The 17701-nt window shown below is 39.4% G+C and overlaps 1 protein-coding gene across 5 annotated transcripts in view; it reads left to right on the forward strand.

Moving 5' to 3' along the window:
- The first annotated feature begins 3163 nt into the window (after positions 1-3163).
- The window catches only part of slc38a4 (solute carrier family 38 member 4), a 33110-nt gene continuing 18572 nt past the window's right edge, over positions 3164-17701 (forward strand). The window contains exons 1-4 of one of the 5 annotated variants that reach the window (XM_083546352.1): positions 12977-13058; positions 13208-13322; positions 13404-13509; positions 17443-17626. In XM_083546352.1, the coding sequence (XP_083402478.1) occupies positions 13497-13509; positions 17443-17626 (197 nt within the window). In that variant the 5' untranslated portion in view covers positions 12977-13058; positions 13208-13322; positions 13404-13496. Of the gene's footprint in view, positions 3368-11625; positions 13510-14254; positions 14440-17442; positions 17627-17701 lie in introns of those variants that run through there. The other 4 variants (XM_083546354.1, XM_083546353.1, XM_083546350.1 and 1 more) reach the window with 4 other exon arrangements.

Raw genomic sequence — 17701 nt, forward strand, 5'->3', positions numbered from 1 at the left:
GCTGTACGGTTAATATTTGTCTTGTTGTCTTAAAAATATAACTGTCTTGAGTTCATGGCTTCATTGCAATGTGCATGAATTTGAGGTGACCCTTTGGATTGTATGCATGACCTTGTTTCAATACCGGGACAAGATAGTGTGTGTGTGTGTGTGTGTGTGTGTGTGTGTGTGTGTGTGTGTGTGTGTGTGTGTGTGTGTGTGTGTGTGTGTGTGTGTGTGTGTGTGTGTGTGTGTGTGTGTGAGGGTAGGTACTGAAAAAGTGCCATGGGCTACGCAGTGGTGCGTGTGAAAGCAGCAGAAGTAATTGTGATGATTTAGTGAGTAGGGATGCCATATTTGTGCAGCAGAGCAAGCGCAAGGTTAAGTGCTTGTGTGAGTGAGATAGAGGGGACTGGGACAAAGGTCCTTCAGCTTTATGAATCAGGTGAAGACAAAAAAGTTGTGTGTATGATAGTGATTTCCGAGATGCGTACACAAGCAGAAGAAGCACACATTAGTTCTATAACTCAAGACCTTTTGATTTTAGGATTATTAGACAGCAACTAGATAATAACCAGGGTCGGGAAAGCAAGATAATAAAAAAGAAAAAAATCTAGAGCCTGATTTTGTATTCTATTTGGACTTCTATTTGTATTCTATATGTGTATATGTGACATGCTCAGGGGTTCACTGGGCTTAAAGAGGTTACAGAGCTCCAGTTCTTCCACTCCAAACTCTTCCACTCCAAACTTCTACACACCTTTTCATGTCTTTTCAAATAATTTATTTTAAAGTGGGATTAGGAAAAAGAAATCTTAAATTTGATTAAACCTAATGCTAGTGTATCTATTAAAAGATTCTAGACTAGTTTTGAGACTAGTTTTGTAACACACCAACAGAGGGCAGCACAAGGCTGAACGCACAGTCACAGGGCGCACCAACCTTCATAAGTCAGTATTGCCAAAAGACATCGCACTGTGTACATCGGGAGTGGTGCTATTCTGACCACGCGCGTTACCACGTCTGCTGTTCTGACCACGTGAGCACCCTGTCACCAACCTTTTCTCACCAGCGAGTTCAACCTCCGCACCCATCCTACTCGTCAGATTTGGCTCCTGCAGACTTCGCCGTCTTCCGGTCGTTTTGACACCAATGCTGGATATCCAGTGCGAATAGCAGAAGGATTTCCAGGACACATTCCAGAAGTGACAGTATATTGTTGTGCAAGGGGACTATTTTGAAGGTGTTAGTGTGTTAACATAGATAAATAAGTACTTTCTTGTAAACAGAGCTCGTCTTGAATCTTTGTGATACCTCCTCATATACAGTAAAGATTATCTAAGCACACATTTACGGCTTCCGTATGAACTAAGAGTTTAAGCAGCAGCCAGGCGTATGTAAACACACTGCCATAGAAAAAAAAAGACTGAAGTAATGATCTGAAGTAATTGTTGCTGCTTTATTAATCTGGTTCATAAGGCCATTTAAACTCAAACATTCAACAGTGAGGAACATTATTTACAAGTAGGAATGATTTAAGACAGCTGTCAATCCTCCCAGGAGTGGACGTCTCAAAAAAGACAATGCAAATTGTAAAAATGCATGTGTACTGAGACATTATGGAAGAGATTACAGAAAGAAATAAGCGGATACTTGCTATGGTATTAAGTTGGGTCTTGCAGCATTATTTTGATAATATTAACATTAGATACTGATTTGTTTTAGTAGACAAGGGATTGTGGGGGAAAAGCTGGTCTTCGCACACATGTACTACTACTTTCGGCTCCTCCCATTAGGGGGCGCCACAGCGGATCATCCGCATGTTTGATTTGGCACATGTTTTTACGCTGGATGCCCTTCCTAATGCAACCCTCCCCATTTATCCAGGCTTGGGACCGACACTAAGGCTTGTGCAACCCTGATGACTGGGGTTGGTTCCCTGACTGGGGATCGAACCCGGGCCACAGCAGTGAGAGCGCCGCCTCCTAACCACTAGACCACCAGGGAACCTTGGGCTTTGCACACATGTAACAGGTATAAATTGGCAGGATGAAGAATTGATTCCTTCCTAGTAAAGTGTAGGAGTGGATGTTTGGTCCTGGAGTTAACCGGAATAGACGGTTGGTTATTGATGAGACTAGAAGAGGCGGTCAATTAGCCCTATAGATGTGTAGATAGAAACCAGCGATCTTCATTGCTCTCGTTAAAAGTACTTCAATTTAGGTGTGAAGCTTTAGAAGAATAACAGTGTGAAAACATCAACAGTGTTCTACAGATTTTTAGACACATGCTCCTTTGTTTTGCAAAAAAACAGAAAATTTGGACAGTGAATGAGTGGAAGAAATATATATTAAGTCTACAAGGGAGATTTTTTGTCTCTAACAGAAGAACTTTTGTAAGACAGAGAACAGGAGAGAAGATGTGATCAGACTGCCTCACCCCCACAATCACACATGGAGGTGGATGCTTAATGGTTTGGGGCTATTTTGAAGCAGGGAAGGTTCCGGAAAGTGAAATGAATCCTGAACCAACATGGATCCCATTTCATACTTCAACACCATGCAATTCCATCTGGACTGCAGCTCTTCGGAATCGACTTCACCAACAAGACGATGAAGCAAGACTGTCCAAGCTCTTCAAGTGTTATTTAAAGAGCAAAACAGTCATCTGGAGTGATATCTATCATAAACAGCCTGCCCAGTCACCACACCTAAATCCTATTGAACTGCACTTGGATGAACAAGAAATCAACTAGTGAAGAACATCTTTGAGGTACGGCAAAGAATTTCAGCTGAACATTCGGAGAAATAAACCTTCCACATGCCGACAGTGTGTAAATCCATTCCTTATTCTAAAGGGGGATTTTTCCAATTAAAAAAATGTGGACATTTATACATTTGTTTCGTCATACTTGCCGCATATAAACAAAAGGAACAAAAACGTGTGTCTGGAACAATAATTATGAATAATTGTTAAATGTACTGTACACATTAGAATTTTTTTGCAATCAAGGCAGTGCAACGTTTTGAAAGTGTAACAAGCCCCCTCCCTTTTCTAAACTAAATAGTATTGTCTCTATCTTCTATCTGATTGCAAAAGTAGAACACTGGCGAGAAGAAAAGCTGAAGGGGGAAAGTCCTGAGCAGACCTCTGAAGCTTCTGCTGTCCTGTCCTGTTGTGTCTCCAGTGACAGGCTGGGTGCAGACCACCACCATCGCAGTGTGTCGCTGTAATCTGATGCTGCCATCATCACATGGTGGAAATTTCCATGCTCTTCTCCTGGTTTAAATGGGTTTGGACTAGAAGATCGGATCAGTCGCCCGCCTCATCTCAGAGATCTGAAGAACGTGTGTGTGTGTTTGTATTTTTTTTCCCCTGGCCATATCAGGTGAGTTAAGTTTATTGAGATGTCAGGGGTATTTTTTTGTGAGTGTGTTTATATCCAATGCATGCGTGAACATTAACACGGTAGATGATCATAGTCATAAATAGACGATATTTAGTGCATGTGAGGTGTGTGTGTGTGTATGTGTTTGTGTACGAGAGAAAGATTCCATGCAAAGTGTTTTTTTTTTTTTTACTTTGGGAATAAAACCAAAATAAGATATTTAATGCATAATAGGCTTTATTTGTGTTTCTTGTGAACGGTCTGGTTTGACTTAGATAAGCGTATCTGCAGAAGGAAGCAGGGGCGTGTGTATGTATGTATGTATATATGTGTGTGTGTGTGTGTGTGTGTGTGTGTGTGTGCGCGCGCGCGCGCGGAAGGTTTGTGAAAACAAAAATGAAAAGAAGAAAACATCAAGGGTTTGAGTTACAGTTTCGTGCATGGTTGAAACCACGTTTTTGTTTTTCGCAATGCAAATGTATTTTAGGTTGGTTGAAATGGCGCGCGCACGCTTCGGCGCATTGTGTGTGTGTGTGTGTGTGTGTGCGTGCGTGTGTGTGTGTGTGCGCGCGCGCGAGTGTAAGCACGAGCGCGTGGCTCCTCCGCACAGCTTATTGAATCCTTCATAAGGGAGACAATGTATAGTAGTGCAAAAACGCAATGCATAATAATGCTTCGACAGGTAGATAGACGTAGATGAAGTAACATGGGTAACATATTTGTAGCGTGCGTGCGCGTTTGTGTGTGTGTGTGGCTGCATGCATGGGGGGTGTGTATGGTATGGAGCTCCAGGGTATAGGCTGCATTGTGTAAAGAGCTCGTGCACCAGGGTACAGTGTGTATTTATTAATACTGCATGCATGATGAGGATGCAGGATTTATATATGGAGTTTATTTCATGATTTGTTTATTTATTTAATAATGCAGACATGACTCTGTGTGTGTGTGTGTGTGTGTGTGTGTGTGTGTGTGGATAAAAGACCGCGAATAGACCTGTATACACTTGGCTTCTTATCATTGTAGTGGAAAATTACCTTTATGCATGTCAAGTTCTATTTATATGTTTATAAGTTAATATTTATAATATCATTTACACTGCCTAGGTGCCTAGATCTATTAATAAAATACAACCTCTTTTCTAGCCTCCAGCTGGGATTTTATTTCGAACGTGTTCGAGTTACTGATTTATTATCCCAGTGGCTAAACCACTTTAAAACATTTAGCTTATTACTATTTCCAGCATGGGCTTCATGTCACTTACAAGAGGAATAAAACGTCACGCTATTTCTCTGAAATACAGGCTCCTCGACTCCTAATCCACAGCAAACTATCCCTCTGTAAACACAAGCGCAATTGAATTCTGTCTAGTGAATGGGCTTCTGAGTGAATCAGATGAGCATGGGTTCGAATCCCACCACCAGGCTGAAACTATAGGGCCTTTGAGCAAGGATCATAACCCTTAATTGCTCAGCTGTATAACTGAGAGAACTGTATTTATGAGATATGAAAAATGGCATATAAATGAAATCGATTTTCTGAAATATATCGGAATCTGATCAGAAGTAAATAGTTAAAAACCAAAGCTTAATTTAAGAAGTTTCGAGCCCCAGCACTGCCCGGCTGGGCCCTTATCAACAGCCTTAACCTTGCATGCTCCAGGGATGCCATATTCTGGCCTTAACTTCCTAACAAGCTGGGATATGTGAAGGAAAGAATTTCATATATATATATATATATATATATATATATATATATATATATATATATATATATATATATATATATATATATATATATATATATATATATATATATGTGTGTATATGTGTATATATATGTGTGTGTGTGTGTGTGTGTGTGTATGTATATATACATACATATACTGTACATACATACGCGTGTGTGTGTGTGTATATGTGACATGCTCAGGGGTCCACTGGGGTTAAGGAGGTCACAGAGCTCCAGTTCTTCCACTCCAAACTTTTCCACACCGTTTCATGTCCTGTCACGGTGCTTTTCTTTGCGTACAGGAACGTCGTCACACTGGAACACCGTTCGGCTTCCTCAGATCCGGCGAAGGAAACTTTTCGATTCGTTACATTCGTGTGCTGTTTCATTACGACGTTGAGGTGTGTCCGCTTATTTTCAGGCAAAGATTGCGGTTTTAGTACGATAATTGTAGGTTGTCGAGAATGATATGAGAATATGAATGCGTGTGAAAAGGGCTCGAGGTTTTTTTAATTCAACACTCCTGTTCCTCAAATAATTTTATACAATGTAAATATAATTTAACAATATTAAATAATAGAATAGGATAGAGTATTTTATTATTAATATTAAGTATTATGTTAATAGTATGCTAATTATTTATTTATTTAGGAAGACACCTGCTTCTCAGAATGAGAATCTTCTTTATTGTCAAGTATCATGGGTTGTATGTACAAAGGAATTTGTCATTTTGTGCTTTTTTCTATAAAAGATTTATGAAACTATGACTGGGGACAAAAAACCTTTTGGAAAGTAAAATTATAAATAAAGATAAGGACGTTAACTATACAGTTTGTGCAGGGGATGTAAAGTGAATCAGTGCAGATAATAATGTAAAAGTGAGGCGGTGCAAATGTTATTTCCTGAATAAAGTCTAAAGTGCAGGGTTGCGATATAGTGTTTTATGTATCTGAGAGTTATTTCTGGGTGAATTGCCCCGTTACGCTGCCATTTCAGTAACAAAGGAGCCGCAGGTTGATGGTGATCTCCAGGTTGCAGTGCATCTCCGTCTTAAGGGTATGAATCCTCAACGGATCACAAAACTCGCAATTCAGAACACGTTACGTTTTTTGAGTCACGGATCGGATCTATTAGGGTTCTGAGGAGACATATCATTTCCAACGAAATGCTACCATACATGTGATTTGAATGATTTTTGGATGCTTTTCAAGTTCTTCTGCTCCTCCGCTAGACATTGTTGTCGACCGATTAACACGTCCCGTTCACGTGAACACATGACTGCTGTGTGGACTTTCTTGAAAAGCTATATCAACAGGACAAAAAAACCCTTTCTGAGGTCGTTAGTCTGTGCCATATAGCACGTGTATATCAATATTTTTGAAGTGTGAAAGACGTCAATTACGAAACGGGTTACAAGTTGAAGTTTAATAGTTCTTAACAAAAGTAAGATTTGATGGAAAGCCACATCAGAACAGAAAAACGGCGTATTTGTGCTAATCTCTAATAATAATGTTTGTAAACGATGTCTTCGTTCTATATGACCGTAGAAGGATTTCATCCTTTCTTTTGAAACAGAAGAAATGGCGTAAAAGAAACTGCGTGTCCAGTAGTAAAGATTTGGTCTTGAATATTTCACTCTAATGCTTCAAATTTACTTCATGTTTTTTTGCGTGTGTTTTCTGAACCTCCCATTCCACATTTAGTACCCTTTTCCTATTCTGATAAGCTCCACTCTTATGGGAAGATGTTTTACAAGAGTTTGTCTGGGTTTATGAGATTTCATGGGGTGAGCAGGCCTAGAGTGCAGTCAGCATTCACATTTATGTTCGGTAGGGTTCTATAGCAGAAGATTTTGCAATCCAACGCAGCATATCTCCATAGAGCTGGCCAGAAAAGGTTTGGGTCTCCTGGGCCACATGAAAGAGAAATAAGATTTCAGCTTTGTTTTGGAAAGAACAACTATTGGCTGGAACAGTACTTTTAACTCGGTCCAGTTAAACATGCTCCTGAGGTTCCAGTGACCACTGTTCCTGCCCCTCTTCCCTCCGTGGATCTTTAAACTTCGTCCAGGCCTGCCTCTGGATAGTGTTCTTTTCGATTGGAGGCCACTCTGTGCAGCTTGGGATGGTTTCTCATCAACGCCTTGGGTGGTTCCATGAAATTCCGGAGTAAGAACGGGAGCTTTGAGGATGGATTTGGACTGTAGTTAATGTCAACAGTCTTCTACATTAACTCAGGACTACAGTTTGCCTCAGATCACCATCACTGTATCCCGCAACATCGTATATCTGTAATAAATGGACATTTGGTGCAACCCAGTTGAGGATGGATTCTCTCTTGAATCTGGTTCCTCTCAAAGTTCCTGTTTTATGCCATCTCTGGGAATTTTTCCTTGCCACAGTCGAACCTCTGCAATACTGGCATTTCCAGAGCATATTGCTTTTTGGGTTAGATCACCCTGTTATTGTTTGACCTAGCAGATTTCCTGTAGGTTAACAGTTCTGTTTGTGATCACTTACTGACAACAAAGTCACAAATCTGTGACTGAATCACCAATCCAAATCGGAATGTGAACTTTATCCTCTCGACACAGAATGATCCGGAGGCATCATCACATTCATCATTTTCCGCAGAGATTTTCTCGCTAAGTACCAGACTGAAATATCAAGCTCCAGCTTTTTAGCCTTTTTATACAATCTGGCTCAGATTGGTACACACCAGATCTCAAGAACTTCATTCAGTGTGAGGTTCATGACTGTCAAATGGCCTGTAGTTCGTTAATTACACTCACCTGCCACTTTTGTTAATTACACAGAACATCTGCATGTTATCCAATCAGCCAATCACGTGGGAGAGCGTGTGCAAATACAGGTCAGGAGCTCAAAGTTAATGTTCACAGGATGTGAGCTCACTGATTTGGCATTGGGTGCTGGTGCCAGATCAGACTGGATTGAGTATTTCAGAAACTGTTGATGTTCTGGAAATTTCACACAAAACCTCTTTGAACATAATGGTGTAAAAGAAAAAAATTCATTACGCAGGAGATTTATTTCTGGAAACGCTTCTGTGAAGAACAAGACTACTTTAATACACTACAGCCAAAAGAATGTGGACATCTGATTAGTTTGCTATGAGCTTTTTAAACATCCCATTCTACATATAATCCCTATTTACTGTGTGTAGTAAAGTCAGGTCCTGATGTGAGGTGAGGTGAGGAGGCCTGGGGTGCTGTCAATGTTCTCATTCATTCATGTTCAATAGTGTTGGAGCTTTATAGCAGGAGATCATCCACATCTTCCATCCCATGTTAAGCATATCTACAAGGAGCTTTGTGTATCTTGGAACAGGTTTGGCACTCCTAGTTTAAGTGAAGGTGTGCCTCTGACATTGTGGTGACAGTTTGGGGAAGAAGCAGATATCGCTGGAAAGATCAGGTGTCCCAATACTTTTGTCAGTGTATTTTATGTTGCCTGGGTTTTTTATTTCTTCAATTTTGAGGGATTTAAGATGATCCCAGAAAATCAGCAATTTTTGAAATACTCAAAACAGTCCATCAGTGAGATCTTGGTGTGAACATTAATGAGCAGATGTTCCTATGAAAGCAGTCAGTGAGTGAATAAACCATGAGAGGTTTTCTGGGGAAGGACTTCTAACGTATGTAATTTAAAACATTGTTTACTAGTCACTCATTGCTAATAGTTAATGATAAATTATAGAAAAACTTATGCATAAATATAATACATCAATCTTATGAATCAGCAACAAGTGCATTCAGTATATACATGAGTGTGTTTGGGTATTTGATATGAAAGTTCTTAATTATATAAAAATATTTGACAAAATTCCTTTTGTTTGAAAAAATATTGTCCTACCAAATAAAATGAAAACTGGATTTATTGTAGATTTTCATTAAATATAGACATACACACACGTACAAACTTGCACACAATTATTTACACCTAGAGGCAGTTCCGAGTAGCCAAACCATCGGTTGGCCTGTTTTTTTTTTTAGAGGTGGGAGGAAACTGGAGATCCTGGAGCAAACCCACGTGCACATAGGGAGAACGTTACAACACTCCACAGAGACAGTAACTTGATCCCAGGATCAAACTGGGATTTCTGGAGCTGCGAAGCTAATCTCCAGATCCACATTGCGACCTCATAATAGCTGACGTCAAAATGCTTCAACAAATGTTTCAGATCTGTTTGACGTGCATCCTCACGATGTTGTTACGATGCTAGCAAATATCGTGTTCCGCTATCGTTTCTAACTCTCTTCGGTTTAGATTTAAAGTATAGGCTGTGTTTGTATATAAAAAAAACTGATCCAACAGTATTTGTAGATAAACAAATGTTGAACACAGATATCGGTGACATTCCTGTGATAAGAACGAGAGCTGTATATTAACATTCACTGTGTGTGTATTAAACATGATACGAGGTGGTATCAAAAAGATTCGAGACTAGTTCTGTTTACAAGAAAGTGCTTTGTTTACACGCCATCACTTTCGAAATAGTCTCCTTGCACATCAGTATGGCGTTCCCAGTGTTCCTGCAACTTCTGAAATGTGTCCTGGAAGTCTTCTTCTCAAAGCGTGTTAAACTCGGTCAATTGTGTTGTTCACTGTGAAATGAAAACTCACTGCTAATACTCATACTCAAGTTCCTGTTGGCACATTTAGCACATTTTTTAAGATGATAAGTTCCTGTAAAGGTTTTTTGTGAGTGTTGTCTCAACACCATCCCTTCTTGCTTGTACATTAGCGATCCTGCATATGACCGTGCCCCTGTGCATAAAACCAGCTCCATGAAGATCTGCTTTACATGAGTTGGATGGTTATAGAGCTCCAAACCTACTGAGATGAATGTGAACGCTGACTGCACCCCAGGGCTTCTTACCTTACCTACATCAGTACCTGACTTTACTAACACCCTTGTGGATGAATGAATCTCCACAAAGATCTAGTGGAACATCTTTCCAGAAGAGTCCTGGAGCTTAATTCTAACAGCAAATAGGGTCTGAATGTGGAATGGGAGGTTCAAGATTAAACACATAGCAATCGTATGGTCAGGTGTCCACAAACGTTTATCAAACGGACTTAAACATGGATAACGCCATTGATCATTATTTTATATATATATATATATATATATATATATATATATATATATATATATATATATATATATATATATATATATATATACACACACACACGTGTATATATAGTGTATATACTATATATGCGTGTGTGTGTGTGTGTTTCTATTTTTTATAATAAATATACAGTTATAAAGTAAAAAATAAAAAAATTCAATAAAACAGCTTTGGATTTGTTAGCATGAGTGTTTAGATTAGCACTGCTGTTTGTGACTTAATGATTAGCAGCGTGTAATATAGAGAACATGACGCAGGTTTTGAGAAGGACCGCACCGAACACTTTCTGTCTCAAGGCCATTATAGTATTTTACCACACACGCATGTTAGTTAAAGTTCAGCAGTGCCACTGATCTTCAGGTTGAGCAAATAAACAAGAACGTGGTGACAGACACCTTGTCTTTCAAGGGTGCGGCATAAAAACACTTTCCTATACTAAAAATGCGTTTTCCTCAACGTTTTCCCCTCAGTATTGCGGGTGTGTTTGTGTGAACAATGAGAAAAATTGTGGACTCTCAGGAGTTCATGACCACTTAATGTTTTTAGGTGCTTGAACGAAGTGTACTTAATATTTTTTTAACATCTAAATAAAGTTTAGACATTAAGCCGTATTATATTATCACTCCCTAGCTTTTAACATTGTAACTCAAACAGAACAAAAGGGCCATGGATGTGATACAAACCAAGTTTCATAATACGTCCTGTTCCTGACCGGATTATTACAAATATTACAACTACACTATACGGACAAAACTTGTGGACGTCTGATAAGATTGGTATGTGCTTCCTTTTGAACATCTCATTCCTTATGCGGTCTCCATTTGCTGTTTCAATAAGCTCTACTCTTCTGGGAAGATTTTGGACTAGATTTTTGTGGAGATTTGTGAATATTCATTCAGCTACAAGGGTGTTAGTAAAGTCAGGTACTGATGTAGGTGAGGTGAGGAGGCCTGAGGTGCAGTCAGCGTTCACATTCAATCACTTTCAGTAGAGTTGAAACTCTATAGCAGGAGATTTTCCACTCTGGTAGATCTACATGGAACTGTCTTTGTGCACATTTCAATGAAGAATTGTGTGTCAGGTGTCCCAATACTTCTGTCCATACAGTGTAAATTGTGTGGTATTGTTCAGAAATAATACAATAGCTTATATTTAAAAATATCAGATGCTATAGACGTGTATTTCTAGACACAACCTTGAGACAGTCATGTTCTTTTGGCAGACAAAAGCAGCTATTAAGTTCTTATTTATAAAAAATAAGAAATTATTTGCTGAATTAAGAGCATTTCAAAAGCTTGCAATTGGTATAATATCTTTGTATTTGATTAATTTGTAATCTTCTGAACAATTATAGATATTTAAAGATATTTCCGCTAAAAAGACAACGCTACAGATCCAGATGTTTTTTCAAATTACTAATCGAGAGAATGTTACTTTAGTCATGTTGTTGTACTTGGGTTTTATGTTGACTAGTTACGGCTAAAAAAAAAATCGCAATCGTTAATCGGTCAAACAAAAATTTGATTTGTATTTTTTTTTTTTGCCATATCGCTCAGCACTACTTGGATCGTTATCTGCTAATCAGGGATGCGTTTCGAGATAGTCACGCTTGCTGCAATGTCGTTTTTTCCCACTTGGCCTGGAGTTCAAAAAGGGAAAAGGGTCAACTTGGATGGTGTAACTCTACACTGATAACGCTGTATAAATAGCGTTGCAGGTAAATCTCTTGCATCAGCCACCTGACTTTGCTGATGTCCAAGTCTTCACACCGAGTATGAAATAGTGCATGATTACTGAGTACACTGCACTTCAGATACCAACACTAATATATTTATAATATATATAAATTGCAGAATTTGCTCTCTCTCTTATATACATTCTTAACTTTGTGTTATTGTGTAGACATTAGTGCCGTTTATTTTTATTCCTGGTGACACTAAATAAATATGCATATGATTTACTCTGCCAGATGGTCTGTGGCTGGCCTTGAATTGTCGATACAATCATATGCAAATCATGTGATCCTGTGTCATATTTTCTCATTTTTTTCTGCGTTGGTCCAGGTATACATCAGTGTCCTTCAAAATCCTGATATAATCATGTTTAGGGATGGAAAGGGGTTTCCAGTATATTTCCAAAAACATTTCATGGAAATTTTTGGGAAATATTCCAAATTGAAAACTTTCCGTGAACTTATGGTAATTAATGGTAATTAGAAATTTGAGGAAAAGAATATAAACTGTATCATACAAACCTAAACTTTTGTTTGGTTTTAAGCTGATATGTATGCAAACTAATGCCATAAAAATGGCATTTTTATTTTTAATTGTTAGTATAAATTCAATGCACAATCTCTTACACAAAGCACAAAGAAGTTTTAAGCATAAATTTGTGTAATATTCATGTAATTTACTCGACAAATAGCCAACATAGACATTTTCCAGCATTATTGTGTGTGCAGGATTAAAAAACGGTGTGTTATCGAGGAAAACGCAGTGCATGTAGGGGGTGTGGCCTCAGTAACCATGCAGTAAATGCGTTGTGTGCACGTGATTGGAGAACGTGCAGGGTAGAAATTGACCTGAAATCGCATTTAATCTGGTTAGTTTTAAAACGATCATGCAAGATTACATTCAAGTTCCCTGTTATAGGCTCACCTGCAATTTTGTAAAAATTTATTCCAGTATATTCTTGTCAATTGTAATGGAAATTTTCCAGTTTTAAAAGAAACCCTATACATGATGCATTGCTGTACATCCACAACATCTTCACCCGTACGTCTCGACAGTTGCAGACGTGGTTTTAGTGAGGTTTTCTTTTCCACCTTTTCATTTTGATGAGGAAATTGCTGGTTTGTTCATGGTACTGCACTCGGCCTTGTCTAAAACACTGAGTTATTGTGTCATAGTTTCATACTGCAGCACTAATTAAGGCTAATTTGCATATTTCTATAGAGGAGAGAGGTTTGGAGTCCTGATTCAGCAGTTCAGCATCTCATGTGTTGGGGGTCGAAGGAGAGTTTGAAGATAAACCGGGCTTCGCAGCCATCCGTGGCGTTTTGAACTTGGTGTGAGTTTAGTCACCAGGGGGCTAGTGGGAAACCTGTGCTTTGTTTTGACCGTTGAGCCAAAGCTTGTGATTGGTCTGAAGGGGTTGAGCCATGGACTTTATAGATGTTGGACGCCATATAAGGAATGAGCATCAGCGAAGGAAAGCGCTTTCTCCTTGAGATAAAAAAAAAAAATGGACAAACACAGTAAGAGCGACTGTTCTTTTTATATTTATGATCATTGTTTTGGCTTTGGAGGAAGGGGGATTGGGGGTCTTTACAATAATATAGCACTGAATATTAGAGCTAAACTGTATAGTTATAATGCAGCCTGACTTTTGCTATATGGATTCCTGGTTTTTTGTTCGTTTACTTTCGTGTGCACGTGTGTCTGTGTTCCCTAAAACTGATTAAGGAGTTAGTCATAAATATATATAAAAATTCTAATGGTAAGATCTACGCTACACTCTACGCAAATGTGAAATCTTTTATGGGAATGTGTTTATCTTAAAGTTTTGTTTAATCCTGTCTCTTATACGGGAATTTCAGTCCATCACTGGGTGTGTGTGTGTGTGTGTGTGTGTGTGTGTGTATGTGTATGTGTATGTGTGTGTGTGTGCGCGCGCGCAAGATAGCACGAAGCATTTGATTGGTAGTTATTGTCACTGCCCCACTTACCCAAACAGTTGTGTGTGTGTGTGTGTGTGTGTGTGTGTGTGTGTGTGTGTGTGTGTGTGTGTGTGCACCTGTGTGCACCTGTGTGCACGTGTGTCTGTGTGTGTGGTCAGTTTGTATGATTCTGAATAAAATGTCTCCCCCCCCCCCCCAAAAAAAAAAAAAGTCTCCCCTCCATAGTGTCCACAGAAGGACAGAGCAAAGAGCAGTTGATGCAATGTGTGTGTTATCTTGTCCACACTCGACTCCTGTGTGCTCTGTGTGTCGGATGACGCAGGTTTCTGAGAGGTGGGGTAAATTTGTGCGTGTGTCAGGACTAATGCTAGCGGCAAAGGGGACACGTGATTGGCTGTCTGAGGCCCTCCCTCTGCTCTTTATAGCTACCACTCACCTGCAGGAGTAAAAGCAGCACGCTCAAACATCTCTTTTCAGCTGGGAGCCCTGCCCTGCCCTGCCCTGCCAGTGAGTACCCATAATTCAACTGCCCGCGTTATTTTAACGCCGAAATCGCTAGCGGTTTAAATCGAGCCGATTCACTTCTGCGATTTGCTTATGTGAAATACCATTAAGGTACTTCTGACTTGATTATCGTTGTCTTTTTGCCCAGAGGGTGGGTTGTGTGGGGGTTTTGGAAATGCCTTTGTCAATAGAACTAGGTGTGAAAAAGTTTTACTGCTGTAAAAGTAGACACGGTTCGAAGCTGAAGTGCATTCCTTACAGGAGCAAACCTGCTGTGCAGATCTTTCACTAGGTTTATTTGTATTGTGGGGCGGGGCGAGGGGGAAATGTATTTACCTTCTAGAACAACAGCTGGAAAAATTACAATGACTTCGAATTTGCAGAGCTTTTAATCACAGTATCACATTAAACTGGATTTTATTTTAAAAAATAAAATTTTTTTACATTCTTGCAAGCATGAAACGTCACATGGCCAGGGGGGAGAAATTAGGCTTCGTAAATGCTCGAACATTTGTTTTAAAGCCCAGTGAGCACCGCTTCGCTTCGCTTCGCTGCTTGCCAAGTCAAATAAACGTGTTCGAGTCGGACGGCGTGCATCATTTTACCTCAGAATGAACCATAATGAGATCGATGACTGTTAAACCGTTGACAATAAAAAAGTAGAACGTTAAACTGGACTCTGTTTTTCCAGCCAAACATTTACGCACTTAAAATTAACCACCTGTATCATTCGTATTCGTATGAATGGGGGAGGATTTTTTACGTGACAAACCGCTCTTTATTTCTCACCGATCATGAATGCAAAATGAAAAGTGTGCATGTTTGGATACTATGCAGATAAAAGTAGTGGCTGCAAGAGTTTTTTACTCAAATTCCCGCATAGTAGAAAAAATGAAAAAAATCTGATTATTAGTACAATAAACCGTACAGATCAGTTTATTCATAAGCAAATACACCACACCTCGTTCAGCGCTCAGAACTTTCTCCCTAACGCACCGGGCTGCTCCCTTTGAGTGCCAGTGCTTCTGGAAAATTTGTAGCTTTCCATAAACGAAGTCCTCAGGGTCTGAAACAATCCGAACTGCAGTACGTCACGTTCTATCAAAAGAGCATTGTGCGAGCGAAGAGGAGATGTTGAGGTATGAAACATTTTGCTGTGCAAACCAATTCGCAGCCTGCTGAAGTGTTGCGTAACTCAAGACTGCTTCTGGCTCTGAGGAGAAGCCTGTACTTTGCATGACACCTCATTATACCGGCGATCTGGTAAAAAAAAAAAAGACATATTGAATCGTGGCTTGAGATGTGCTGAGACTTGTAACCAAAGCTTGTGAGTTGTACGATGTCCTGTTTTAACCCGCTACCCTGGGCTCCTGGCCAAGCGTGTGAACGTCTTGCGCCAATATAAAGTGCTGCAAATGAATAGAACGTGTACAGCAATCCTGATCCGTGCATCCAGCGACGGAAAATTACGGAAATTTACTGGAACATTTGATTATTTTCTTAATCAAAATTAGTTAGGGGTGTAACGGTACACAAAATTCACGTTCACGTTTTCTTTTTTTTTTTTACGCATTTCATTATTATTAACAATAACGAACATCAACATTTTACATTTTTAATACAATTTAAAATCAAATGCCTGCTTGGTTTTAATCAAATATATACAAGTATAATAGAATAAATCAAATTAATGCAATACACCTTTTTATTAAATGATTACATCGAGTAATTGTTTAAATTGGCACAAATTAAATTGATTCATTAAAATTAAATAAATGAAAAAAAAAAAGTTTACATTTGTTAGACTGCATTTGGGTAATGCGGATTTGTACACGTGTGTGTGTGCGTGTTTGTTACATATAATATTTAGTTTTCTAAAGATATCTTTTACTTATTTCAGCATACTTTAACAAATGTCTTCATTCCTTCTATTCGTTCACTTCCTCGATATGCGGAATTGTCACGGAATTTTTTAAGCTGGACATAAAACGTTGTCGATGACCGGAAGTGGCAGCGATTTTGCACTTGTGCTAAACAGAATTGTGTTTACGGTACAGATCGAGTCGAGACAGTGACCCTGCGCTCAGAGTGTGAGGCGGAGACTAAACAAACTTGCAATTCGCCATTCGTGAGGGATTTTTAACTATGTTCCGCATGTGAAACACTGCATTCGATACACATGCACACCACAAACGAAAGCCCTGTACTGGAGCGGTTTGGTATGTATGTGTACCGTTAAACAAATGCACTTTTTGTAAACACATACTTCTTTACTTTTGTGGCATTTGGTAGATGCTTCATTATCCAGAGTAACTTAGAAGAATGCTTTGATGTCTACATCAATAAACACATTCTGATGCTGCTTTATTACAACACAAACTAAGAACTTTGTTTTGGTAGAAGCGCTTATTCATGTTGCTAGAGGATGGAGGTCTTTTGCAGGTGATTTGAAGACTTCTAGAGACTTTATGGACTTTTAGTGAAAGTGTGTTTTACCACTTTGGGGCTAGAACAGAGAATAGTCTTGAATCATGTCTTCCTTGTATGGAATGTGGTGCAGTGGTGGAGGATGGAGGGAAGGAGATTGGTGAAGTGGTAGAGAATGGAGAGAGAGAGTGTGGTGGAGTGGTAGATGATTGAGGGAGAGAGTGTGGTGAAGATGTAGAGGATAGAGGGAGAGAGTGTGGTGGAGATGTAGAGGATGGAGGGAGAAAGTGTGGTGGAGATGTAGAGGATGGAGGAAGAGAGTGTGGTGGAGTGGTAAAGGATTGAGGGAGAGAGTGTGGTGGAGTGGTAGATGATGAAGGGAGTGTGGTGAAATGGTAGAGGAATGACAGAAGGATGATAGAAACTAAGTCTCTCATAGGAACGGCATATTCGGGTTGTTCGATATTCCCCATGTGTTATTTTTTTGTTTAATTGTATTAATTTTAATTATTAGAATAATTTATATTAGTATTATTATTCGACGTTCCTGACCAGTCTCCTCATGCTCTTGTTTTGCAGGTACGGATTGTCCCACCAGGTTTTTAAATACCTCAAAGTTTTGCCTGCAATCTTCTCTTCACTTACAGACCATGGAGCGCATGGAGCTGAAGAAAGTGAGCACTGAGGCGGATGACGACAGCAACGACAGCCTGGACGGGCGATTCTCCGTCCCCGTCGACTCCGAGAAGGCCACCATGAACAGGTCAGACGTTTGAAAAGCCTTCCAGATCCATGTTCTTCCCAGTCCTCAATACTTTTACTTCTGGTTTTAATTCTA

Source organism: Silurus aristotelis, assembly GCF_946808225.1.
Source record: "Silurus aristotelis genome assembly, chromosome: 7".
Lineage (NCBI taxonomy): Eukaryota > Metazoa > Chordata > Actinopteri > Siluriformes > Siluridae > Silurus > Silurus aristotelis.